This window comes from Cyanistes caeruleus, chromosome 16, assembly GCF_971803275.1.
Source record: "Cyanistes caeruleus chromosome 16, bCyaCae1.hap1.1, whole genome shotgun sequence".
NCBI classification, from domain to species: domain Eukaryota; kingdom Metazoa; phylum Chordata; class Aves; order Passeriformes; family Paridae; genus Cyanistes; species Cyanistes caeruleus.
This window is the reverse complement of record NC_141716.1, coordinates 5,487,953-5,514,397: the sequence shown is the minus strand read 5'-3', so window position 1 is coordinate 5,514,397 and position 26,445 is coordinate 5,487,953. Positions and strand designations below refer to the sequence as shown.

The 26,445-nt window shown below is 44.1% G+C and overlaps 3 protein-coding genes and 1 long non-coding RNA gene across 7 annotated transcripts in view; 2 read left to right on the top strand and 2 right to left on the bottom strand.

The window, feature by feature from the left end:
• Nucleotides 1-5,520, top strand: part of DIDO1 (death inducer-obliterator 1) — a 53,724-nt gene extending 48,204 nt beyond the window's left edge. For all 3 annotated transcript variants that reach the window (XM_086852773.1, XM_086852774.1, XM_086852775.1), the window contains one exon: nt 456-5,520. In XM_086852773.1, the coding sequence (XP_086708899.1) occupies nt 456-3,817 (3,362 nt within the window). In that variant the 3' untranslated portion in view covers nt 3,818-5,520. The remainder of the gene's footprint in view (nt 1-455) is intronic.
• A 120-nt stretch (nt 5,521-5,640) lies between these two features.
• Nucleotides 5,641-7,116, bottom strand: LOC111938082 (uncharacterized). Its single transcript, XR_002868874.2, has 2 exons — nt 6,943-7,116; nt 5,641-6,804 (listed from the first exon to the last, which is right to left on the bottom strand). It is a non-coding gene; the product is annotated as an uncharacterized LOC111938082 (long non-coding RNA).
• TCFL5 (transcription factor like 5) lies at nt 6,538-14,411 on the top strand. Of its 2 annotated transcripts, none has more exons than XM_086852779.1 (7): nt 6,538-6,947; nt 7,607-8,373; nt 9,084-9,270; nt 9,828-9,987; nt 10,685-10,925; nt 11,342-11,483; nt 12,134-14,411. In XM_086852779.1, the coding sequence occupies exons 2-7, from the start codon at nt 7,640-7,642 to the stop codon at nt 12,245-12,247; spliced, it is 1,578 nt and encodes a 525-aa protein (XP_086708905.1). In that variant the 5' UTR covers nt 6,538-6,947; nt 7,607-7,639; the 3' UTR covers nt 12,248-14,411. The 2 variants fall into 2 exon arrangements, with proteins under 2 accessions (XP_086708905.1, XP_023795415.1); XM_023939647.2 differs by lacking the exon at nt 6,538-6,947 and adding an exon at nt 7,154-7,390.
• Nucleotides 13,227-26,445, bottom strand: part of COL9A3 (collagen type IX alpha 3 chain) — a 33,181-nt gene continuing 19,962 nt past the window's right edge. Inside the window, exons 20-32 of the mRNA XM_023939648.2 lie at nt 26,095-26,139; nt 25,199-25,252; nt 24,779-24,832; nt 22,662-22,715; nt 21,693-21,764; nt 18,672-18,707; nt 17,340-17,384; nt 17,082-17,114; nt 16,545-16,691; nt 16,136-16,190; nt 15,273-15,455; nt 14,936-15,013; nt 13,227-14,240 (exon numbers count right to left, since the gene is read on the bottom strand). Coding sequence (XP_023795416.2) covers nt 14,065-14,240; nt 14,936-15,013; nt 15,273-15,455; nt 16,136-16,190; nt 16,545-16,691; nt 17,082-17,114; nt 17,340-17,384; nt 18,672-18,707; nt 21,693-21,764; nt 22,662-22,715; nt 24,779-24,832; nt 25,199-25,252; nt 26,095-26,139 — 1,032 coding nt within the window. The 3' untranslated portion in view covers nt 13,227-14,064. The remainder of the gene's footprint in view (nt 14,241-14,935; nt 15,014-15,272; nt 15,456-16,135; nt 16,191-16,544; nt 16,692-17,081; nt 17,115-17,339; nt 17,385-18,671; nt 18,708-21,692; nt 21,765-22,661; nt 22,716-24,778; nt 24,833-25,198; nt 25,253-26,094; nt 26,140-26,445) is intronic.

Sequence of the window (26,445 nt, the reverse complement as noted above, 5' to 3'; positions counted from 1 at the left end):
ATATGACACATAGCAGCAATGTTTAAGCTCAGGTTTTCTCACTTTTCAGTATCTGTGTATCTTTGCAAACTACATGTAAATACTTGATTTTTCAGGAGAGGTGGGGGTAATTGAACAGTAGAAACAATGTAAATATACAAAAATAACAGCTTGCTTCCGTTTGAACTTTTTCAGAAGCACTTTAACAATGACGCCTGGTGCTGCGATCCTTTATTGAAAGCATTGAGGAAAGGGATTTAAACTTTTAAACTCATGTATAAATATATATAAAAAAATAAGAAACACAAATGCATATGCTTATGGACTAATGAAAATTGCTAATAGGTCTGATGGAATTTAGAAAACTGTTACCTTTATGACTTCTGTACCTACCACTTTGTAAAATAATAGGTTTCTACTGAAAGCATCATTAAAAATCAGATTTTTACATATACAGTCTTTGTGTTCTCTTTCAGGTCTTGAGTCATCTCGGCCAAATTTAATCCTTGGGTTGGTTATCTGTCAGAAAGGAAAACGTCCTGCCACTGAGACAGAAAAAATGGAGGAGAAGCGAAGCAGAATTCAAGCACATGAGGAAGCTGAACCATCGCTGTTCTCTAAAGCGCCTCCAGCTTCCCAAGAGAAGAAAACTCCGAAATATACACTTTATTCAGGAGACTCCACTGTGAGTACAACACCACCTGGATCTCCTCCTCCACCTCCACCCCCGCTTCCTGTTCCAGACACCTCAGCAGTGACACCTTCAGTATTAAAAATATTGTCATCCATTAAAAGCGGCCCCACAACTACTGTGACCCCACCGATTTCAACAGCCGCTCCTGCAAGCAGCACTGCCACACACTCGTCATCCTCAAAAACTGCCACGCCTCTTGAGCACATCCTGCAGACCCTCTTTGGCAAAAAGAAAACTTTCGAGCCTGTTGCCAAGGATTCTGGAACTGTTCAGTCTTCCAGTCAGGAAAGTCAAGCTGCAGCAGATAGTGGGATGTCAGCCGTTCCTCTGTTAGATCCCATTGTGCAGCAGTTCGGGCAGATGTCCAAGGACAAAGCCATAGAAGAGGAGGAGGATGACAGACCTTATGATCCTGAGGAAGAATATGGTCCAGAGAAAGCCTTTGAAATGCAGACTGGTGAAAGTGACAAACGCTACAGTGTGGAAAAACCATCTACTACAGCAGAACTGGAGGATGAGGCCTATGATCCAGAGGATGAAACTATCTTGGAAGAAGCAAAAGTTACTGTTGATGATTTACCCAACAAAATGTATACGGACAGTAAAAGCAGTTCTTCAGAAACACCTGCTTCATTTGTATCTGATTTATCTGCATCCTCCTCCTTGGTAGAACAGCAAAAAATGCTGGAAGAATTAAACAAACAAATAGAAGAACAGAAAAGGCAGCTAGAGGAACAAGAAGAGGCGCTCAGACAGCAAAGAGCAGCTGTTGGTGTTTCAATGGCTCACTTTTCAGTGTCTGATGCTTTAATGTCACCTCCACCAGCAAAAGCTTCCCTAATAAAGCCTGAATTATTCCATCAGGACCAGCAGGCTACACAAAAAGTAGATTTGCCTTCATCTTTAAATCAGCAAGCACAAGTTTTAAACCAGGGCTGTGACCCAAGGCAGAACAGAGATCCTCGACAGGCTCGAAGGATGGCGACAGAGAATGACAGTGCTGATTCTCGAATAAAGCCACAGGTAGTACAGAACGAGATATCCACAAGAGAAGTTGCTCCAGCAAGTTTTCCAAATGCTTTGCAGACTTCACTTGGTAAGGAAAATAATGCTTTAATTTCCACTACTCAGCCTGGTTTTACTGCTGATAATTGGGTTTCAAGTGAACAGACATCTACGGTGCCGCAGAAAGAGACATCTAACAGCAAATTTGAACACACCATTCAAGTTACTTTGGAAAACCTGGGTCAAACAGCTTCTGGAGATCCTTCTGCTTCCAAACCTATACGTAAAGTGCTGCTTCCAACACCTCCAAGTACATCATTTCAGCCTAATTTCTCCACATCAAATGACAGCCCATCTTTGCAAGATATGCATCAAGTGTCATGGCCAAATGAGTCAAAGGAAGCAATGGGAAGGGATTCCTTTTCAAATACAATGTTTCCTCAGCAGGAAAAGGCAGCTGGACACTTTGAACCAGACATGGGTCTTTCATCAGTGCAATATGATGAGCAAAGAAATTCTCAGTCTCATCAGTTTGTAGAACAAACTGAATCTGTGCCAGTTCAGAGTGAGGGTGGACCTCCCCCACAGCACTTTGAGGAAAACCGAGGATTTCCTATGTCTGGGCAGAAAGGGGGACCTCCGATGATGCTCAATGCACCTGGAGCACCTCATGGACCTAATTTTAGAGGGCCAGCACCACAGTTCTCTGAAGAGCACAGTTTTCCAAATAATGATGGGCAAAGAGGACCTCAATCTGGAAGATTTGGAGGTCAAAAGGGTCCCATTCCTTCCTTATTTTCTGCACAGCATGGACCACCTCTTTTTGGTGATAATAGGGGCCCTGCCCCTTCTTATCATGGTGGTCCAAGAGGAATGTCACCATCTCATTTTGAAGATCATAGGGAACCTCACATGGAACAAATGGAATTCTCAGAGTCCCAGTATGATGAAATGATGGGGCCTCCAGGACAGTTTGAAGGGCCAGATTCCCCTCAGTTTATGGGAAACAGAGGACCTTTTCCTTTTGGAGGTCAAAGACGACCTCCACCAGGTCAGTTTAAAGGACAGAGAGGAGGCCCTCAGTTTGGAGGGCCAAGAGGTCCAGCCCCAGGTCATTTTGGGGGACCAAGAGGGCCTCACCCAAATCAATTTGAAGGGCAGAGAGGTCCAGCTCCAAATCATATGCCTGGTCCAAGGGGACTCCTGCCACAGCCATATGAAGAACGGAGAGGGAGCCCACCACCCAGATTTTCCAACCAGAGAGGTCCAGGACCACATCAGTTTGGAGGACCAAGAGGAGGCACACCTCCAATGTTTCCAGAAGAAGATGAACCTCATTCTAGATTTCATTACCAAGGTCAGTCACCACAAGGTATGAAACCACCCCCAAGACCACTCCTGGACCTTCCAAGCCATCCGCCAACTCACAGGAAAGAGATGTGGGAGGAAGGTGGACCATCTGCATCTCTTTCCAATATGTCTGGACAAGGACCTGAGTCTGAAGGACAGTGGCCCACATCTGACTTCCGAGAAGGCAAAAATCCTGACTATAGAGGCCAGACATTTGAGGGGAGACAGAGAGAGAGATATGAGGGAGGAAATAAAGATAAGGGTTTGGATCAGCCAGAGCCTCAACAAGCAGATAATCGCCAAGGTAGAGGCTTTGAGGAAAGACGAAGGGATCGAGAACATGGCAGACCTTGGGAAAGAGACCGTGGCAGAAACTGGAGCAGAGACAGGGACTGGGAGAGACACAGGGACAAGGAATGGGATAAAAATAGAGATAGGAGCCAAAACAAAGATAGAGACAAGGATTTGGAGCGGAGTAAGGACTGGGAAAGAAGCAGAGACCGAGATAGGACAAGAAACAGAGAGAGGGACTCTTACAGAAGACGTGATAGAGAGCGATCGAGAAGCAGAGACAGGGATCGCGACAGAGAGAAAGACAGGGACCGGGATCGAAGCCGGGAAAAGGACAGGGATCGGGACAGAGATCGAGATCGCGACAGGGAAAGGGGGAAAGATCGCAAAGATAGGAGTAAGAGTAAGGAAATTGGTAAAGAGACGAAGCCAGAAACACCGAAGGAAACTCAGAAACCAGTGGAAACTGAAGCTTCATCTTCCAGCAATCAGTCATAGACCAGTGACTGACACTTCCACTTTTGCAACACAGCAAGGACTGCATATCTGTAAATACTGTACATATTCTCATCTTTTAAAAATTCTGTTGTAAAACTAGCCTTACCCGATGTACTGACAAATTAGTAATTTTTGAACAACTGTGAATGAAAATAATCAGATAGATGAAATGCAAGAACATAATGAACTTTCACTTGCTGCATTTTGTGCATAATGTTTTTCTTATAAAGATTCACAATGTTACCTGTACTGAAATTTTGTTTTTTCTACTTGCATCTTTATCTTAAAGTTTCCATTTACAGTACAGAAATGGAAAAAGTCTAAGAAGAGCATATTGCTTTTAAAGATTATAAAGTTATGTTTTCCAGTAACTTGAATTGTAATTTTATAGGAGAATTTAATCCAGACCTGAGGAGCCATACCTTTACATCTCATTTACATGGTATTTTGGTGTCAAAATTGTTCCTACAGCACACACTAAAAATGTTGGTGTCATGTTTTTTTTACAATGGCAGGGTCATGTGTTTAGAAGGCTGCAAAAGAGGTGTTAATAATTACTTGTGACTGATGGAGGATTTGAAAATGGAAGGTTATAAGCTTAAAGTGCACTATCTTCCTTTTATATACACGTATTTTGGGTCTGGAATCCATCTGTTAAGTGTACAGCAAAGAAACAAGTCATACTTAGTTATTTTTCATATTTTAAATCTCATGTTTACAAGCCTGTCATTAAAGAAAATACAAGAGTAGCACCTTTATAACCAGCAGAACGTACAAAAGCATCAGACATTTCTTTTGAAAAGTGGTAAACCAAAGGAAGGAAGAACATTTGGTTAAATAGACCACTAAATCTGTTACTTCAATTGAACTGATTTAGTGGAGCATTTTTTGGTTTTGTTTAGATTTTGCAGAATTTTTCCACAGATTTAACAAATGTCCCAGTTTGATTGAACTTTTCATTATAGAAGTGCTCTTTCATTCTAAAAGGGCTCTTGAAAAATAAATGATACTGTTCTTTTGTTAGACCCTATTTAGGCTGGCAGTGTATATAAAACTCTCCAGTGAAAAAGATACAGCTGCATTAAAGTTTAAATTATGGTGGTACATCATGTTGTGATTGAAGAGGGACATTTTTCACGGTGAAATACATCACATTGCTACTTCCCCTGTAGTCCTCAAGCATGTAATTCTGAAGTGTGAAATAAAACCCCGCTTTAGTTTATTTGAATGTGTAAAATAACCACTGGATAAATATTTTGGTATTTTGCTAAAATAGATTTGGAAATGTAAAATTAGATTCCTGTAAACGTTTTCCATCTTGAGGACTATATTACAGGTAGCATGTGTGTCACCACAGTCACATTGGTGCATCCTTGAGATCCTTGTACATCCAGGATTTGCTGGCTGAAATGATCATTTGTGTCCTGAACCCAAGAGAAAACGGTAACATGCAAAGAAATCCTATTAAATGCAAACATCAACTATGATGTAAGATTTCTTTTCTAATGAGATGTTTCTAATTTAAAGACATACATAAAAGTATGCAAAACGTGTGTTTGTTTAGGTTTACTTGATAGAAACTTCTGTAAATTGTATTTTATATGGCAAAATATATCACTGTACATTAAAATATGGGACTTCACAGGTTTTTGTTACTGTAAGTAGAATAAACACCTACAGAGAGCTGTTGTCCATTTCTTAAATGTGTATGTGTATATTATTTTTTATGTTTTGCTATTTCCCAGAAAACCACAAGAGCCTGATGACACATGGGTTTTGTTTCCTCATAGTTTAATGAAAGACCATTTGCAGGATGTCACAGACAGACAGTGTTAGCTAAAAGTAGCAACAATCTATGCTAATGATTATTTTCTCAGTTCTAAGGCATCCCCTAATTTATTTTGAAGGCTTTTTTTTTTTTTTTTGTGATTTGAATCACAATGCTTGGAATTTGAAGATTTTTACATAAAAAAACTGAAGGAAAAAAAAAGTATGAATTCACGTCACAGCATTTATTAATTTCTTGGCTTTACATTTTTATGAAATAGGTGTGTGGCTTTTGATCTTCTAGGAAATTCTTTAATAGTTTAGGGAATCTGTTTATGCTTTATGATTGGTAGATCCATCCTTCAAGAGATCAAGTGGCAAAAATGTCAAAGGCATAGGCTCCAGTGACTTTGTTAAACCACATCTTTGTGTAGTTAACAATCAGTTGGAGCTGGATTTTGCAGCAGGGTTCTTGTATTCTCCAGAGCAGCAGGCGGTAAAAGCCAGGCTGAAACCAACACAACAATTTATTCAATTTACAGACACTAAAAATGGTATTGAATAATTGTCCTGCATTGCAAGAAAGAGAAAAACAGTTCTCTGGCTTTGTCCAAACTTTTAATTAACATGGAAAAACTCACTATTTTGAGCTTTTGTCTATGTTTGTACATAAATCTTTTTTTTTTCTGTAAAAAACCCTGCAAAGTCTAGAACAATATAAGCAGAAATATTATTATGTCTATAAAAGGCTTTACTATTCCAACTGTAAGCGTTGTAAAGGGGAGTGTGGTGGAGGATCAGAGAAGTAGGAAAGTGTTCAGTGTGCACAAAACTGCTTTTAAAATTTCCGGGTTTGTGTCTAGAGGTGAGACTCGTGTGGCTGCATTTCATGGAAATGTCAGTGCACACTGCCTTGGGACCTTTTTTCCTCTCAATTTTCCCATCCGTGCTCTGGGGCGGGATGCGCCGGGGACCCACCGCTGCTCCGGTGGGGCTGTCCCCGCGGGGTTCGGGGCCCCAGGGCCCCTCGTGGGGAACGACAAGCAACTCTCATTAATCCAGCTGGTTTTTCCCGTTAATCCAGCTGGTTTTGTCGCCTTTTCCTTCTCGCACAAGTGGTCCTGGTTTGCCCACGCCGTGCCGCCGGTGATGCTGTTGCTGCAGGTGGGGCAGTCCCCTCAGCGCAGCGGAGCCCTGGCCGCTGCTCCCTGAGCTTTCCGCTAGCGACAAAGCCAAATAACAGAGTTTAGCCGCAGGCTAAGCAGACAGTGGGTTTAATTAGTTAAAATTTGGCACAACAGCGTGTACCCAACCAAGCACCGCAAATCAGCCGAAACAGTAAACCGTGTGTCCAGAACCTGAAGTAAGTCTGTAAATACACATCGCAGCCACATCATTTCTTCCCTTATCTCCCCGCAGCACCGGTGTCCCCCCGGTCACCGCCGTTCTTGGCCGGCCCGGGCCCCGTTCTGGGTCAATTTCAGCCCTGAGGGGCGGGCGGGGGCGGGGCCGCCTCAGGGGCGGGGCGGGGCGCGCGGCCCCGCGCGCGGGCGGCGGTTACGCGCAGCCGTTGGCGGCGGCGCGCGGCGCGCTCGGGCAGCGCTCGGCCGGGCTGAGGGGTCGCGCGTCCCCTCCCGCCCCCGCCCCGCCCGGCCCTGCCCGCCCCGGCTCCCCCCGGCTCCCCCCGGCCGCGGGGGCCTCGCTCCCGCCCGCCCGGGCTGCCCCGCCGCCGTCCGGGCGCTGTCTCAGGGGGTGCCAGGCCGCAGAGTGCCCGCAGCCTCCCCGCCGAGGCCGGGGCGGGGACAGGTGAAGGCCGTTTGTCGTGAGCAGCTGTGCTGGAGGGGGAGGGAGGGTCTCACCCCGGGGGGGAGACATGGTCAGGGTGTCAGGTACCCCGCCAGCGGCAGCTTGGTCCCCACTCTGTTACCTCGCCAATCAGGGTTAAGTGCAATTTTTTCTGCCTTTGGGTTTTTTTAATGGATAGTACCGACAATTGAAGGTTTTATGGTTTTTTGTTGAAAGGGACATTGGTAACTGATTAGGTTTGCTGTAGCCATGTCGGGATCAGCCCCCGAGGAGCCTCAGACCGTTCCTCAGAGCCCAGCTAGTGTTCCTGACCCCGCTCCCGTTGCTGTCGGACCTGGAGGCTCAAGTGACAGTTCCTTTGGTGAGCAAAACCTTGGCTTTGCCACCCCCGAGGCCAGTCTGGTGGAGATGATGGACATTGAGTACACCCAGCTGCAGCACATACTTTGCTCACACACGGAGGCGCAGAGTAGTGAAGGTGAAGTGGAAGCCAGGCTCAGCGCTTTCTCCTCGCCTGGCCCCTCTGCAGATCCCCCTCTGCAGCAGCCCTCCCCCAGCACCAGTCAGGATGGGGGCTCATCCAGCAGCTCTGGGAACCAGTCGGTCTGCCCAGTTACCTGTCAGTCAGGGTTGCCTTGTGACAGCTACTGGCCGAGTTCTAACCCACACCTGGGCTATGCTGACTTGCAGGAGCTCAGGATGATGTTACTTAGCGAGTCCAACCTCCCTGTGAACCAAAGAGAGAAAGCGCCCAACAGTAGTAGCTCTGTAGAAGTCTCGGGATGCAGTGCAGCAAAAGCTAAACAGGGTGAAAATTTCTTGGGGGAGAATAAGGAAAACATATTTGTTGAAAATTCGGCACTGGCACCAGAGGTTAGATCTAAACCTGCAGTCAGAGCTCGGTTGGAAGACAGATTCAACAGCAGCCCGACAGAAAACCCCAGATGTCAAGAACCCCAAGAATCTGGAGTAACTCTTAACAAGTGTGTTGCAATTACTTTTAGTTTATGTTGTTAAACTATGTATCATGTAGTTCAAAAGTGATTTGCTTAATGAAACCTAAGAATAGTGCTTGTTTTAATATATGAGAAGGATGGGTTGGGCTTTGTTAAACTGTGCCATCAAATGTGGCTGCGACTCCACTGAGCTCAGCTTAGGCCCCTCTGTTTATTGCATAAATGGTACAGCATGGAGTTCCAACATTTATTGCTTTACAGCTTTATTCTTGATAACATGTACTGTAAATAAAGGCGAGAGAACATTACCTAGTTTTAACATGCAGCTTGCTAAAAGCAAAGTAGATTTATGATGATGATGATGATAATAATAACAGTAATAATAATAATAATATATTTGGGTTATAATGTGGAGGCCAGACTATGGGGAAAACTTTGAGCTAAAATATTGTTTTACAACCTAACCCTGTACCTATCTTAATGTGCTGACAAAGTGTTTTATTGAGGCGTGAAGCACCTTGTTACTGCACAGAATAAAATACCTCCTAGACTGATTTTTCTTTCATTTGGCCCCTGAAGTGGGCAATATGGCAATAACAGTGATTTCTGTTTACAGTAAATGAAAGTGGTATCTTGGTGATAGTTTCTAGAATATTTGTAGCTGTATTTCATTTCTGCACTCATTTCCAAGCAGTCAGCCTGGTATGTTTTCTGTGTTTGTTTGTTTTTGTTTGAAGTTTAGTGACTTTGATCCGCCAGCCCTCAGAAGTGGTGGGTGTTCCTCTTCACCAGCAAGGGAACAGGTGTGCTGCACTAGGGAAAAATAAGGCTGCACCTGCCACACATTCCTTACCATTCACATACCCGTTCTTTACAATGAATGCATGTTCTGCTGCTACAAGTGCTAATCCTTCCCAAGCACAGGTAACTCTCCTCTGCCAAGTTCTAATGCTGACAGTATTAGCTCCCTGGGTATAGCAGAATTCTGAGGGTTTGTGGTATAGTGTGGCTAGGTTTGAATGGGGATGATCAGAATTATTTGTAATGCAATTTATTTACTAATCTTTAAGACAAGTCATTTTTGTGGCATTTGTAATAACGTGTGTTCCACTAATAAGCAGTAGGCCATCAGATTTCTTTTTCTTAGGGTTTATCAGTTTATCATCAGTTTCATCTGTGCAAGACAAGGAGAACATTTTCTATAGTTCCTTTTTTTCTAATTCATTTTGATGATAAAGGTATTTCCCCCTCCACAACTTTGCAGTAACCCCTGAAGTGAAAGTGATAGCATGGCACTGAGAAATGTCAGAGGTATCTCCAAAATTCATCACCCTGTCAAAACCCCATGGCTGTGTGTATTTGGGATTTATTCTGCCTGAAGAAGTAATTTAGGAAGCTAACAGAAAGATATCAAAATAGTCTATTTTTTTTTTTTTTTTAATGTATATAGTCCTGTAAGTATTTCCTTTTTGTTTTCACAGACCTGTGGAACATCTTGCACTATTTTGGAAGCTGCCAAACATCAAGACCTTGGGATACCCAAGACATTCCCTTTTCTCTATCAGGAAGTTGAATCCACAAAACAGACAGTAGGTGCTATAAATAAAGCTTTGCCTGAGGAAGTTTGGATTAAAGTTGGAGGTAAACCATTTATCTTCTTTTACTTGCTTTTCTCTTGGTCTTCAAATCTAATTTTTTTTCTGAAGTTTTGTCTTTTCTGGTATTAATATGATTTTAATGAATGTGAAGTTTTTTATGACAGAGATGCTCAATAGGCAACATGGGGATAGGTTTCTCCAAGAAAATTCAACACCTATGAGTTTAGCTATACTTTCAAAATTGTTTAGCACTTCTGGCTTGAAATGAGGAGACTTGAGGTTACAAAGTAGCTTTGAAAATCTGGGCCTTGGTCAGCAGCTGGTTTCTTTAGAATCACAGAATCATTAACGTTGGGAAAGACTTCCAAGATCATCAAGTCCAGCCTTTGACCAAACACCACCAAACCCCATGGCAGAGGAGTACATTCTTTTACCCCGAAGCTGATCTAGCAGACCCAGTCAGTATCAAACTGAAGAATGTTTTAAGGGCTGCCTCAAGTGCTCACCAAGGGCAGGCACAATCTCAGTGGGATCTCTGAGAAAACTGAGGCTGTGTGGATTTTGGAATAGCAAGTGCCTTAGGTTTTCTGCAGGACATGTCTTGCTGTAAGAATCAATATAGACTGGCAGTAAAGCTTCAAAGATTGTTCCACATAAAAAAACTTTCCATGATCACTATTTTAAGTTTAGTGGGAGAGTAATAAATAGGTCATTATTTTCATCTTTATTTTTCCAACAAGACACCTTATGCAAGCAAGCCATAAACAGAAGTTGCAGTCGAATAAATCTGTTGGATCCAAACATGGACCGCAAACCTCTCGGTGAGATTCGGAACACCCGGGACAACAACCAGAGCACTGCAGCTGCCCAGGGCCCCTGGCAGTCAGCACAGCCCAGCTCCAGTGTGCAGGTACAAAGTGGTTCCCAGGATGGAAGCGCCCAGAGAAGGGAAAGGCACAACCGCCTGGAGAGAGACAGGAGGTAATTCTGGGAGCAGGGGCCATGAAACACCTCTTGAAGCCTAAAATACTGGTACTGCAATACTCTGATTCTCCGGAGTAAGGGTTAACTTGACATATTTTGTGTTAACTCCAAAAAAAAGCAGTGCAGGAGGTGAGGGTTTGGTGTTTTTCAGGGGAAAAGAAAATCTCTGTTTCATTGTGGTTGTCTTTGTGATTTTACTCTGTAAACAAACAAAAAGAGATTTCCAAACATTTCAACCATTCTGTAAAAATGAGGAGACTTGTGTGTGACAAAACAAATACACAAAGCTTGTAGCAAACACAAAGCAGTCCCCAAAGTCCATGGCTGGTAGCACATGTGAGTAGTTTTCCTATTTTCTGTATTTTTCCTTTCCCTCTGGCCCGTGGTTGATAACCTTGGGTGTTTGCCCGCAGGCGCAGGATCCGGGTTTGTTGTGATGAGCTCAATCTCCTCGTTCCCTTCTGCACGATTGACACTGACAAGGCAACAACTCTGCAGTGGACAACTGCATTCCTAAAGTACATTCAGGAAAGGCACGGCGACTCCCTGAAGCAGGTTTGAAATCTCATTTCATTTTTGGTCTTGATGAAAACAGGAAATGTTCTAAAGCTGTTATAATGTAGAACTGAGATGCAAAGCTTCTGCTTGATGCTGTTTGTGAAGGATCCACCATATCCTTGAACCTTCCTTTAAATTTTTATTTTTTATTTTTTTCAGCTGTTTGAGTTCACTAGGGAGAAATAACAGGCAGTCAGTGTTTTCAAATCAGATTTTAAAAATTATTTTTTTTTTTTAGTTACACAACTCCTGAGCATGACCCTATTTGGACAACAATATAAAATTAAGGTTGTCTTCAATCATTCCTCCCCTCCTTCACTGTCTCTGTTTTCTACCTCTTTCACAGAGTTAGTTCGGGGAGGGGGATCACAGCTACATGCCCACACTGTATTGAGTGGGTGAGCAGAGTTAAAGGGTTACATGCTTTAAAAGCAGCTCCCGTTCTCCTCAGCAGTAGTTGCAGCTCCAGAGTAATTCTGGCTCTGCCAAAAATTTTAGGAGGGTGTGTACTGGAAAACCTGCTGGTCCAGGTACGGGTATGGCCCCTCTTCCTTCCTATTGAAGGCTCTAGTGAAACAGAAGTGTCCATCTCAAGTAAATATCTACATTAAATATAATATTTATCTTTTGTATTTTGATTTTTTTAGGAATTTGAGACTGTGTTTTGTGGTAAAACAGGCAGGAGACTAAAAATTGGAAGACCAGACTCATGTGTAATGTGTCCAGCACAGGAAAACCGCACAGCTATGGAGACCAAATAGCCTGACCTGCCCACCCTGAATTGTGTGACAATAGTCCAATCCGTGTTTTATTATTTACATGCTGAATAGGAATTTGAAAGTGTAACTTGTAAATATATATAAATAGAAATTTAAAGGAAACATTCTTTAGTGCAAATGGAAATGGAAGTTAACTACCAGCAATGGAAATCAGTGCCCTGTTCAAGGGGCTTTGGGACCAGAAGCTACAAGAAAATGTCATGACTAAGTATTTTAACCCTTCAGTTATACAAAATTTGCTTGTCAATCTGCGTTGGGGTCTTATTTAATTGTTTGCTTTTACCTTCTTTTTTAAAGATGATGCAGTACAGACTGGAAGAGATGTAGAACATCCATCTGCCTGTTATTTTAATGGCTAGATGCAAACTCATTCTTCCAGTGTAAAAAGAAACTAAAGTTACCATATTATAATGCCCATTTTTTCACTTAAAATGTAAATATTGTATTGGTTATTTGGATGAGTGCATAGTTTCTAAACTGTGCGTATTATGAATTTTGCATATATATTTAACATAATTAGCTCCAAAGAGTAGTGCAATGGTGTTGACATTTTTAAATTCCAGTACTACTTTTAATGTCTGCCACACAACTGTCCAACAGGTTCTTGTGCTGTTACTTAAGACCAAAAGTGGCATATTTTAAATAGTAGATATTTAAATGCATAAAGTATTTTTATATTTAAAGAGGAATATGATGCTTCGTTCATAGGCTTTGGCACGGACGGAAATAGAACTGTGTGTGAGCTGAGAGGGGTTTTATTAATTTTTTTAAATAGATGATGCTAGCAAGTTTTAAAGTATAAAAAGTTCTACCAAAATTAATACTGGTTTAAATCACGGATAAGAACAATTGTGCAACAATTTATGTCCAAACAATCCTAGTAAAACCAGTTGTGGAAAATGCAGTTTAGCCAAGTTAATTTGATTTGTATAATGACATTTACAACATCACAAAGAAAAGGTTAAAAAAAATCTCCTTTTATTTTTACAACAGTTCATACAGGTGGTTTTGGCTGGAGTTTAAAAGAGCATCCTTTCTTAGGTGGGGTTCCATCACAATTACTGTGCAAATAGCTGAAGTAGAGGTCATGAAAATGCTGTTACTTAATTTCCTTCGTTATCATATGGAAATATACAAAAATTTTTCCCTGGAAATTAAAATATTTACATTACTCCTTTTGCAGAATTTGCTTGCAAGAGGATTACTGTTTACTAGTCTTGGCAAATGTTTGAGGTGCAATCTGAAAATTTCTAACTGGCAGCACAGACTAAAGCAATGGTCATTCCTTAGGCCAGAAGGTTCAGATGTTAAAATACAGGATATTGAAATGCCTGATTTCCACTGATGGAAGAGGCAGCTCGATGCCTGAGTGCCTTAACAACGTGTCTGAGTGCACAAACCTGCAGGACTGAAGTCAGTGGGAGCAGCACCAAGGAACTCAGTGGAAAAGGCTCAAACTTTCTTAGCAAAAAGTCGTGATCTTTAGTACATAGGGGGTGATGGTAAAAAGGAGCAATGCTTCCTCCTGCAGGTCTCTTGAGCAAAGGGAAGAAGGAAAGGTGAGGTTGTTTAGCAGTAAAAATTCTGGAAAATAATTGGGGGGCGGAAAAGATAGTCATAAAGCATCTTTTAATTAAAGTTTTCATCTGATGCTTTCTTTTTCATAGAACTGTGTCAAAGTCTCCACTTAATAGAATAGAAGGAGCATCTGTCCTTTTAGCACTAGAAGGATTCTGTTTTCTTACAATGCACTGTTTATTTAAATATTCAGTCACTTCTTCACTTCTTGTACTGTTGGTTTATGATTTTTTGGAAGTTGATGCAGCAACAGCTCCCATGCAAGCCGACGTGTCACATATTCCTGGAGTTCCCTGAGCCCCAACAGTCCCAGGAGTCCCAGGATCCCCTGGCAGCCCGGGTTCACCCTGAGCACCATCACGGCCGTTTTTGGTAATTCCAGGCACACCAGGTGGTCCTAAACAAGAGAGGGGAAAAGATACATGAAATATTTCCATCTTTTCTTTTTTAATATCTGTATATATGTGTTGATTTTAGAGATCTTAATATACTTTGAGTGTCTGTACATCACACTTGTTATGGCCTGTTGAGTACAAGGTGTTTTCAATAAATTTACCCTGAATCTGGAGTATGTGCTTTGGATTTTTTATCCCTAATTTGGTCAAGGGCTGTTTTGGTTGTGTGACCTGGATTGTGTTATGGATTAATGCAATTATTTTATGGAAGATTCTGAGGCAATGGGGTATAAATATTGTTCAATTCTATGGTATAATTTTTGTGGAAGAATTTAAGATAACATGGTTGTAAATATTTTAGCTGTATGAAATTCTGTGAATGAAGAGCCTGCTTTTGGTGCCTGAAGTTTATTCGTTGTACAGGTATAATCCCAATCAAAAAAATCTGCTTTAACATGAGAGCAAAATAAAGAATATTCTTCGAAGTATTAATTAATTTGCTTAAATTAATCTTGAATCTTTTAATAAGTGAATCATCAGGAAGCAGGCATCATCCTTTCCCTTAATCTGGAGAGCCTCAGAGTTGTCAACACACGTTTAAATTAGTGATGATAATCTATTGCCATCAGCACACAGAGCTGTCCCTCCTCAGCCTTCACCTGAGTGATGAAGCATTAAATCATTTCCCCACACTTACCCTGCAGCCCTTGGTCACCATCAGGCCCGTCGATGCCTTGGCCAACAGGTCCTTTATCTCCCTTTTCACCGGTGTCACCTTTAATCACAAGCACAATTTCCACAGTGAGCTGTGCTCTGCAGCTGGAGCCACGGACAGGAAGGGGAGAGAACAAGAGAAGCTACAAATGCTCTGGATGCTGCAGGGATTTGCTTACCTGGCACCCCTCAAGGTGCAGGACTCCATCTAGAACCCCCCCAAGGCCTGACCTCTTTTCCCCAGTGCTGAGCTCAGTACAAGTTCACAACTGATTTCAGTGGGCATAAAAGAGAAGCAGATTGTTTCAGTTTTAACTTGCCTCTGGGCCCAGGATCACCAAGCTCTCCTGTTGGCCCTCTGTATCCAGGAGGCCCCCGAGGACCAGGATGCCCAACACTTCCCGTGGTTCCAGGAGGACCTGGGGGCCCGGCTGGGCCAGGCCGTCCCGTCATTCCAGGAGCCAAGGGCTTCCTCAGGTTAGCAGCCAACTGTGCAATTTGCTCTGAAAAACACAATTAAACACTGCATCTCCAACATCTGCACTCTTTCTTTGGGCAGAACTTCCTGCCACTGCTCCTGGCAGAGGGAAACATTGAATCTGTCCTTCTCCAGCTAACCTGGAGCTTTCTGGGTTTTTTTTTCCCCATCTCCACAGATGGAGATTTTAATCATAAATCTGCAGGGTTGATTATTCCTGTTTCTAAAACCCCTTTAAAGGATGTCACGTATTCTAACAAATGACACTTAAATAATTAAAACAAGATTCCTGAAGCAAACTTTCAGAGTTTAACCTCATCCCAAACAGGGAATGTAACCTCCAAAGGCTGAACAGTCACTTTGAAGAGAGAAGGACACTCCCTGAGGATCTCCAAGGAAACAAGGTGCACTGAGGAGAGGTGAACTTCAGAATGACACAGGTTAGGGCAGGAGGTCTCACACAACACTTGTGCCAAAGCTGCTTGCAGTGCATTTTGACCATTGCCATGATGAATCATTTAAAATACTAATTTTAGAACAGCAAAAGACATCCCCAACAAGGTGACCTCCTGATTAATTTCCTTACACTAAAGGTCAGTGTATTTTTTTTTCATATGAAGACAAAAAAATTAACAAATCTCAATGTTTATGTTCAGGATCTACTCAGATGGTAATTAAAGTCACTTTTCTCTCAGTAATACTCACCATTTATCATTTCCCCACAGAGTTCTCTGATATGTTGTTCACTGGCCTCTTTCCCCTGCAGTTAACAGAATAATTTGTCCTTGTAAAACCTCCTTATCAATAACCAGCCCTGGCAGAAGCTGCAGGACACAAAACACATTTCCAGGAGCTCAGGAAGCAGCACAGGGTCCTGCATGAAGAGCAGGGGGTTCTTTCCCCTCTTCAAAAGCTGACAGCTTCCCTTCAGAACTCCACTGTACGAATGGCAGAGATTAATGTTAGGCCAGATATTCAATCTGGGATTTATCTGGCCTTATTTTTGCCTGTTGAAATGCAGGACCTTTTTTTTTTGGATAGCATCCAAACCCCAGGATCCATTTGTTCACTTCACAGGCTCCCTGACTTTGCTGCAGAAGCAGCAGGTACTTACAGGAGGTCCAGGTTTTCCTGTGATGCCAGGGACACCCCTCTCTCCCTGGTGACCCATGGGTCCTGGATGTCCTGGGATCCCTGGTGCTCCAGCTGTCCCGTTAGGTCCTTGGACACCTTTTGGACCAAGTTCTCCTCTTTTTCCTGGCTGCAGCGAAGAACAAAAAAAAAAAAGACCAAAACCACTTAAAATGGAAGACATGGTCCATTTTTTTCTCCTGGGAGTGAGTTAAGAGTTTCTTCATGTTTCCTGAACTGATCTGGATGATCAGATATACTTCTTACATCCTAAGTGTGTTTTTGCATATATAGGTCATGATAAGAGCAGTGCTTGCTGCAGCAAAATTATCAAACAGATTTCAATAGCTGCAATTCCACAACCCCCCATTTTTCTCACAGATTTTATAGCATGGTTGTGAGGAAAGCCTGCTTCTAGGGAATGACACCAGAGCAGAGTTTATTCTGTAGTTATAAACATGCTGTGGTCATACTTACTCCTAAATCCTTTGAGCCATGAGCCCCAGTGTCTGACACTTACCTCTCCTTTTTGGCCAGGGGGTCCAAAGGGACCCTGTCAGAAAGAAAAGGGAAAGAAGAAAGAATCATTTATTGAGAAAATGCACGTCTGAAGCCCAGTCTCCCAAGGTGCTGTGACATGTGCAAGGCTTGAGTAGCCTTTTCACAGCAGGGTTGGAGACCTTGGGTGATTGATTCTGACTGACCATAGTGATCCATGGCTTTCTGGACCCATCTGTTATTTGAGAAGTCAAACTCTACTGAATTTAAGGACACCTACCAGCTCTCCTTTGTCACCTGGCAGGCCATCTGCTCCAGCAATGCCCTGAGAGAGAGACCAGAGTTAACACTGCACCTGCTGCTGACAGCAGCATCACCCTGAGGCCTGGGTAACCTGAGGGAGATGGGGGCTCTCAGCAGCCACAGCTGCTCCAGCAAGAGCAAGTTCTCTCTTCCCAGGGCTGAACTCCACAGCAGCTGCTCCCCTGCATGAGGACTGGTGCCCTTTGCCACAAGCTGGGACCCAGATGAAAGGCTGAACTCACACGGATGAGAACCACAATGGGGTGGCCAAGGAAGACATCCACAGGCTGGCACTGGCATTCCTCAAACAGGGAACCTAAATTTCAGCTCCCCCTGCTCTGTGTCTCAGAAAACGTGAGTTTGCAGCCACAGGCAAAGGTTGAGTGTCCCTGTTCTCATGGCCTCCTGAGCAGAACATCATCCCACCCTCAAACTGATCTCTTGGTGAGGAACACCCCTCTCCACGCCTGGGGACAGGAATGCAAGAGTGGCTGAAGCTCTGGTGACATCCAGTGTAGCAGCCAGGCCAGGGAGCTTCCCTTTGCTGCTCACTCCAGGCAGCAGCAGCCTGAGCAATCTGAGCATGGGGTGACACAAATGCCTGCAATCGCTGCCCTGCCCGAGGCAGAGCTGGCTCACCACACAGCTGTCATTAGAGCAGATAATGAACATTGTTATGGTGACTCCGTGGCTTTCCAGAGGAAGTTATCCCAAGACAAACAGAGATCAGGTTGGTCTTTCCCCTTAGCAACAAAACAGAGACCACACTGATGCTGCTACACCAAACCAGCCAGGCTAGGAAAGCCTCACTTTCTGCAAGATCACAGCCATGCATTAATGAAAGCCATATATTTGATGAAAACTGGCCCAAAAGCTCATTGCTGAGATTAAACCAAGCTTGGAAAGTTGAGCAGCAACAAGTATCAGATTAAATTATTATTAATTCATTAGTGTGCCAAGCTTCGAGGTTAGAGTGAAATATCCCTCATCAGGCACATGAAGTCGAGGAAAAGCTGCACTTCTAAACTTAACTTGGGAGGAATTTGATGTGAGGAGCTCCTGCACAGATCCCTGTGGCCACAAAACATGCAGCAAGGGCCTGGAGTTTGTTTCACAGCATTTTCATGAGCCTCCATTAGAACAGACAACATCTGTGCCAGGGCAGGGAAAACGGGAGCAAAGAGGGTTTTGGTTTCTTCTGCAGAATATTTTCATTTGTGGAAGAGAAAGCCATTTGTGCTATAAAAAACTGTCCCTGAAATTTGCTTTAAATGCCTTTGCTAACAACAGCATGAAAGTTATCACTTACCTGGTTCCCCTTCGGACCAGGAACACCAACAGGACCCTGAAAACAAGTGAGAGAAAAAAGGCAAATAAGCTCAGACTGTTGCTTCCCTGTGAATTCCTGGTGTGGTCACTCAGCAAGGGATCAGAAGCAGTCTCCCAGCTGCCAAGTAGGAGGGTGCAAATCTCATTGACACTTCCTAGAAATAAGAAGGGATTTAAGCACCCCTGCTAGCTCTGTGACACTCTCCACAATCCCTGGTTTGTGTTGTGGGACGATTTCTCAGCCTGCAATGTGAGGAGGAGCTTGGATTTACTCATGGTATAAAACAGACAAGAATATTTTCATACCACAAGGGCAAAAAGCCAAGATGTTTTTCCAAGGCCTCATTAGACTGCCAGTTTTCCTAGGATTTACAAGTAGGTGCTCCTGATTTAAAGATTCATGGAACAACATGGCCATAGGAATAAAATACATTTAGATGATGAACTGATTATCACCCCAGGAATAATCCAGGCAATTTGGAAAATCCTTCCATCTTCATTTACCTGACACTCACAGAGAGGACATGAGACATTTTCAGCCCTATTTATCATTTTTCTGCTCCACAGAGCAGAGCCAAGGAGGAGTTGAGGAGAACCCCAGATTTTTTTCTCTACTGCAAAATCTGCATGTGAAATTCAGCCATTTTACCCTTCAAGCAGGATTTCTGCAGCACACTCATCACTCTGGCATCTGCAAACTGATCTTTTTTTATTAACTAGATCTAGAGATGGCTCAGCAGAACAGAATCTTCAGAGGACAAACACACACAACAAGGACATTTTATTTTGCTCAATTCAAACACTAAGTTAAAAAGAGAGGGGATTTCTATTAATGAAAAATAGCTCAGAAAAACAGACAATGGAATGTAGAAATGGAAGAGTGGCTAAAATTGTTTATAACACCTGTTTTATAGTTGCTGATAGCAAAAATAATATATTCCTTTCTCAACATTTTCATCTAAATTTGTATCTCTGACTTCACAGGGTCTCAAGGCTCCATGAACATTTAAGGCAATAAAACACAGTTCAGCCACCAAACACCAAGTCCTGCAAGGGACATTTCCTTAAAGACAAGCTTAGCCCAGAGGATTTTCATTCAAAACTCGAATTCACTGCAGTGATAATTCCTAGCAGCAGGAGCAAGGAGTTCAGGACTGCCAGCCCCATGGCTTCACATGTTTCATCTCATCAGTTAAACAAAACTCCAAACAAACAAACCCAAAAATGGGTTTGGCCAGGCATTTAGTGCTCCAGTAGGGAGCCCAGACAGGCAGTGCCCCAGGTGGCTGCTGGCATCCAGAATCCTCAGGAATTTGATCATAATAAAAATCCTTAGGAAAAATATTTGTCTATTGCTGCCTCAGTCAGCAACATCAGCCAAACCCTTCCCCTCCCCATATCCTGCTCCAGCAAGATGGTTGATGAATTTTATCTCAATGCTATTTTATACCTTACAGTCAAATGCTCTAAACCACTTGTGTTTTTCATGCCAGCAAACACATTTACTGAAATGCTGGTTCATATTCCTGACCACAGTCAGCCCAAGGACTGTGAAAAAGCCTGTCAGTACTCAGATCAGGCATGAGGGGATTTTTCTTTTTTCACAGAAAAGTCTCAATTGATTTCAGGAGAGTTTGATGAGTTGGCTGCAGCTGGGACGAGGTAATTGCATCGATCCTGGGTGTGCAGTTCTCTTTATGCACGTCAGGACCAGCAGCAAAGCAAGCCCAGGGCAGATCTCTGGGCTCTTTGTGTGTCCCCAGCAGCTGCCACCACCCCCAGCAGCACAGGCTGTTTGTTTAGGCTATAAAAACACAATCTGAGGGTTTAGGGTCAATCACCACCATGGTCACCACTAAACCATGTCCTCAAGGGCTATGTCCACGCCTGGCTGGAACACTTCCAGGGATGGGGACTCCACCACTTCCATGGGCAGCCTGTTCCAGTGCTTTACAACCCTTTTTGTGAAAAAAAATTCCGAATATCTAATCTAAACCTGCCCTGGTGCAGCTTGAGGCCATTTCCTCTCATTCTGAACAACCAACAATCACATCTTAGAGTATTCCACACTGAACTTCAGAGCCAGAAATACAACCTAGATGAATTTTCATGGCTTTAAGCACAACGTTTTCCCTCCCTCTGCTTGGAGCAGCTCTCTGGGTGCTTCATGCAGGGGCCTCTTCCCCCCTGAATGTATATTTTTCACCACAGCAAAGCCCTGAATGCAGTCAGGAGCCCCACAGCTCCACAATAACGCTCCTGTTTCACACTTCCAGCTCACATCACTCCAAAAGGCTTTTTTAAACCTGCCAGGAGCCAGCACAGAAGGGCCATTGTGGAACCCCTGTGGTGCTGCTGCAGTTGCTTACACAGAAAGCAACTTAAAGCTTTTTTTAAAAAAAAATCTTTCACCTTAAAGTGGGGAGGAGGGAGCTGGTGAACACATGGCTCCTGTTCTCCTGCAAGCTCCCAACAAATGCTGTTCACTTTGCCCTGTTTGCCTCTTTCAAATGAGAATGAACTCATTTAAATAAAAAATCACATTTACTGTGAGGTGGGATGCCCAGGTGTTTTGCTGTTCAGAAAGAAAAGTCACTGATAAAACTGTAATTTAAAAAAAACCCAGAAAGTCTAATCAAGCATCTGAGTAACAAAAATTCATGAATCAGCTCTCTTGTGCTCCTGGAGAGCGAGGCTTTAGTGGAATCAGTGTAAGGAACAGGGAAAAATGTTCTCTATTCTGGCTAGGATAAGACCTGGAAGTTGCTTTTAAACAATGCACCCTGTCTGAAAACAGTGTGAGTTTCTGAAGTGAAACAGAAACCAGGAGCAGAGGGGACAGGATGGAGCAGTCCTGCTCCCTGCCCTGAGGTCTGACTTGGGCAGCCTCAGGGGAGGGCCTGGGACACCCAACACACATCAGCTACACCAGGTTTTGGGCCCTCATTGTCCTCTAAATTCCCACCCCAAGCAGGAATTAGTCCCAGGTTCTTGTCCTTACCCTGTCACCTGTCTCTCCACGGATCCCAGTCGGGCCAGGAAGGCCAGGCTCACCACTGGCACCTTTGGGCCCCTGTTGGGAAAACAAAAACCAAGTTACAGCTGACAGTGCCAGAAACCCTGCACCCTCTGACACTCTGGAAGTTCACCAGCCTCCATAACACGTTCAGAAAGGTTATTTTTTGGATGATTTCACTCCTTTTTCCCCCAGCACCTGGGGACCCCTTGTGATGGTCGGTACCAGCTCCTCTCCTGGTCCACAGCCAAGGTCAGGCACATGCCAAGATGCTCCAACCTTTGGCCTGGGGTCTTTCATTAATAAACCTCTTAAAAGCATTAAACCTTCAATATCTGTGATCCCACCAAGTGATGCTCCCCTCAGCCAGGGCCAGTGGGAGTGGAGAGGGAGGTCCCACACCCTTGGAGAAGGGAGGGAGAAATATTGGAGAGCCCAGTGCAGCAAAAGGGAGGAGGAGTTCACTGAAGAAATACAGGCAGACAGCAGACCAGATCAAGGAGAAATTGAGGTGTCTTTACGAAGATCAAACTCAAAAAATCATACAACAATTTGGGTTGGAAGGGACCTTAAAATTCAGCTTGTTCCACCACCTGCCCCAGGCTGGGACACTTCCACCAGAGCAGGCTGGTCAGGGCCCCATCCAAGCTGGCCTTGGACACTTCCAGGGATCCAGGGGCAGCCACAGCTTCTCTGGGCAGCCTGTGCCAGGGAACAGGCTCAAAACTCAACATTCAACTCCTCCCTCTGCAAACAAACACTAAATAAAAACTGCTCCTGCAGGCAGCTTATCTGGCCTTGTGCTCTTCCTCCCATCCCGTGGCAATGAAGGTGTCACACTGGCTCTGGCACGTGGAAAGACATTTCTCCCTTTCCCTCATGCCATCACCTGTCTGGCCAGAGGTTTGCAGAGAGCACTGCCCTGCCCACAATTTCCCCTCTCACCACACTGACCTGGAAACCTCGGACACCTCGGGCTCCCGTGGGGCCTTGGAGGCCAAGTGGTCCCTGGAAAGAGAGAGATCAGCTTTGGTAAGGAGAAAATGTAGGGCCAGGTAAGTCATTTGTGTCATTAACCTGGCAGAGTGTGCAGCTCTGTGCTGCAGCACTTCACCCCATGGCACTGCTGCTGAACCACTGCCAAGTGGTGTTTGCTGAGCTCTGATAATTGCAGATAATATTCTGTTATTAACAGAAAGGCTTCTTTGGATAATCCATGCTTAAGAACATACCATGCTCAGGAGTAGCAGAGATCAGGGACAGCAAAAAGTGGCAGCATGATAGAGCATAGGCAACATCCATTAGAGGGATCTGCTATCCCAATATTATGCTTTTAATTGCAAAACATGTGCTGCAGGCCCTTGGAAATGAGAAATGGCAATTGCATCCATTTGCTTGGACATCCAGCTTGGTTCCAGCAATGTACAGAAAGGCAGCAGTTCATGCTGTCAGAGCAGAGGCTTTTAAGAGCTCACCAGACAGAACATGAACGTTGCCATTAGGAGTCTCTATTGCCTTCTCCTGAGAAAAATCACATATCCAATAAAGAGCTTGGATGAAAAAAAAACCAACCAAAACTACCCTAAGTAATTCAGGCATTTAAATCTCATTTTGTAAACTGTCTTCTTGAAATAGATGTCTTCAGCAAGCTTCTGTCACGAGGCAGGCCTGCAGCTTTGGCTCCTTTCAGTGCCATCCCTGCTGGGTGGAGCATTCAGGGACACAAATAAAACTCAAACTGGCCACTGATATAAAACAGCATCATCCTCAAAAAGCTGAACAACTGCTCAGGTATTTCTGTGGTTACTGGTTTCCACTTTGTTTTTTGCTTATAATTCAGGGAGGAACTTTGAAAGTTGTATGTACAAAGCTTTAGGAAAGTTAAATTAAATTGCATCAAAAATAACTCTGCTGAGCTGCTGGTGGGGCCTGACAGGTTCTGAGAAACACTTGGTACTCAGAGCTAAAAAAAACCAAATTGTTTGGAGCCAAACAGCCTTAACACTAGAAAAATCCTGCACCTCTCTTGGAACAGCCCAGTCTTAACTAAAAAATTATGATTCTAATAAAACAAATCAGAAAGAAGAAGCCCAGGTTAGACATCACCATGGGTTCAGCTGCAACTGCACCCCTGTCAAAACTCTGCACCAACACAATTAGCTCAACTGCTTCTGATTTTCAGCTGTAATAATGTGGTACCTTTTGTGAGGCCAGCAACTTTGATGAAAAATTACATAAAAGCAAATATTATTAATATAGTTTATTTCTAAAGCTGATTTCCCTCTCCTTGGAAGTTTAAGCAGCAGCAGCTCATAAACAATAAATCATGCAGTTCAATTTCTTCCAAGTGGCACATACCAGAAATCATATTAAACTTGCTGTGGGCTCCTGGATTTCAAAATGAGATTAAGATGGGGAAAAAAAAAGACAATAAAAAGAAAAAAACCCCAACAAAACCACTAGAAGATCAGCTTCAACCCCAACAGCAGCACTAGTTGGGGAGTGACAAGACAAAAAAAGGTACCCAAGCATTTTTACTAGTGGGATGAAAAACCAGGGTTTTACCCTCCTGATATTGTTGTTATCATCTCTGCTGCTGAGCAGGGACACAGCAGGGAGCCATGCAGTTATTCCCAGTTTTGTAGGGAATCCCTCTCTGCTGCTCCAAGGAAAGGGATGCAGGACTGGGGGGGATTTCAGGTGCCATGTGCTGGTGGCAAAGTCCCAGAGCTCTGCTTCACCAATGCCTCACTGCAGCACGGGCAGAACCTTCTCATTCCTGTTCAGTTCTGACTGTCCAGCCCCTCCTGGCACACTGTGGCAGCTCCACAAACCTCCTGCACAGCTGCAGTTTGCTCTGCCAAGCCAAATGGGAGGGATCCCTTGGCATTTGCATGGAGCTGTCAGTGAGAACAGGATCTGACCCAGCCTGGGGGGGAGTTTCTCTGCTGCCAAAGCTCCCCAGAGACGCCACTGAGAGAGAAAGTGACCTCTTTCTGTAGCCAGAGAGTGACCCCCCACCCCAAACTCATTTTGGCCCCTCTCTGGTTTACAGCCAGCTCTGTACTTACAGATGCTCCTCTGGGTCCGGGCAGGCCTCTCTCACCAGGAATGCCAACATCACCCTGCCAGGACACCAAAGCCAGCTGTGATATTGAGGAGCCACAAATCCACCCTTCCCACCCCGCTGGGATGTATTCCTGGATGCCAGGCTGTTCAGTCCCAAACTCCTGCCCCACTGGCCCCTCTGCCAGCCCACAGCTGGTGGGTTTCACCCAGTGCCTGTGCCAGAACCTGCCCAGCCAGCTCAGTGCTCCCTGGGGAGCTCCACACCTGTGGAATGCCTGGAGTGCTCAGTCCCCTGGGACTGCAGCTGCTGCATCACTGGAAACTTCATTTATGCAAGGAAGCAGCACATGAGCTCCAGCTCCCCAGTTTGGTTTAAAACTGACCAGCAGAGCCCATGATAAGTGGAAATCCAGGACACTTACAGGGATGCCTGGCTCTCCTGAGGGACCTGCCTCTCCCATCTCTCCAGGGCTGCCCTGCAGAGCACAAAGCAAACAGTTAGGGCATCACTTCAGGGAGCCACTTCTGTCCTACCTGAAGCAACAAAAGGAGGAAGGAGTTAAAACCTGGATCAGAAAATAAAAACAGCTTTAAACTTTTACACTTTAGGCAAAACTTACAGCACCAGATGAGCTGCACCTCACCAGGTGAGCTGCACACTTCTCCTGGCACCAGTGACCAGGGAGGGCTGCCAGCCCCAGGGCAGTGTCCCCATGTCCTGTGTGAGACAGGGATGCCAAGACATCCCATCACATTCATTCCTGCAGCACCTTCATATCAGGAGGAGATTCCTGCACCACCTTCCTACAGCGTGCTCTCCTCCCTGAGGATTAGCAGCAATAATGATGCAGAGGGGAAAAACTCATAAAGAAGAGGAGCAGGTGGAAAAAAGACACCTCTGAGAACAGCTTTGTGCTGGACTGCTTTGGTCTGCCCGAGGTTTTCTTTAATCTCACAGGTAGGTGTCAATCTAAAGCTCCATGGAATTTTTTCTCCTGAGGGAAAATCTGCAGAAGGCAAGATGAGATCATTCTGCTCCTGCTGATGCTCAGCCTTTTGATTCCCAAAGATCAAGCCTCCTCCTGGGACTTTGACAAAAGGATGAGGTTTTCTAAACCACTGATGACTCTCCTGTGTATCTGCTGTGTCTTTACTGAACCAGGTGCCAGACCAATTATTTTACCTAATTCCCGCTCTTCAGCCCCAGCAGAAATACAGAAACTATCACTTTGGGGTAAATCCTCCCAATCCCAAAGCTAAAAAATCTTGCTGTGACCAGTTTCTCTACCAGACCCCATCATTAGAGAGATTCACTTACTGGTTCACCCTTTGAGCCTTTAATACCTGCTCTTCCAGGCAGACCCTGAAAAAAGTTATATTAAAGCAATGTCAGAAGAAGTGAAGTTATTAAATTTGTTATTCTGGTCTGATTTGACACACAAGGAGCGACCTTTGCTTGAAGCAACGAAAGGTTGAGAGTTCTGTAGCTTTCACTTTAAAAATTAGGATTTTAATGTATCTCTTGCTGCTCTTGCAGCTCCATGAACACTAATCCATGAGAGCAAAGAGCAGGAATATACAAATAGACCACCAGCAACAACATTCTGAACAGCAGAAACCTCTCTCCAGGGGTGTTCAAAATATTCTGTAAATGCAGGAAGAATCACTT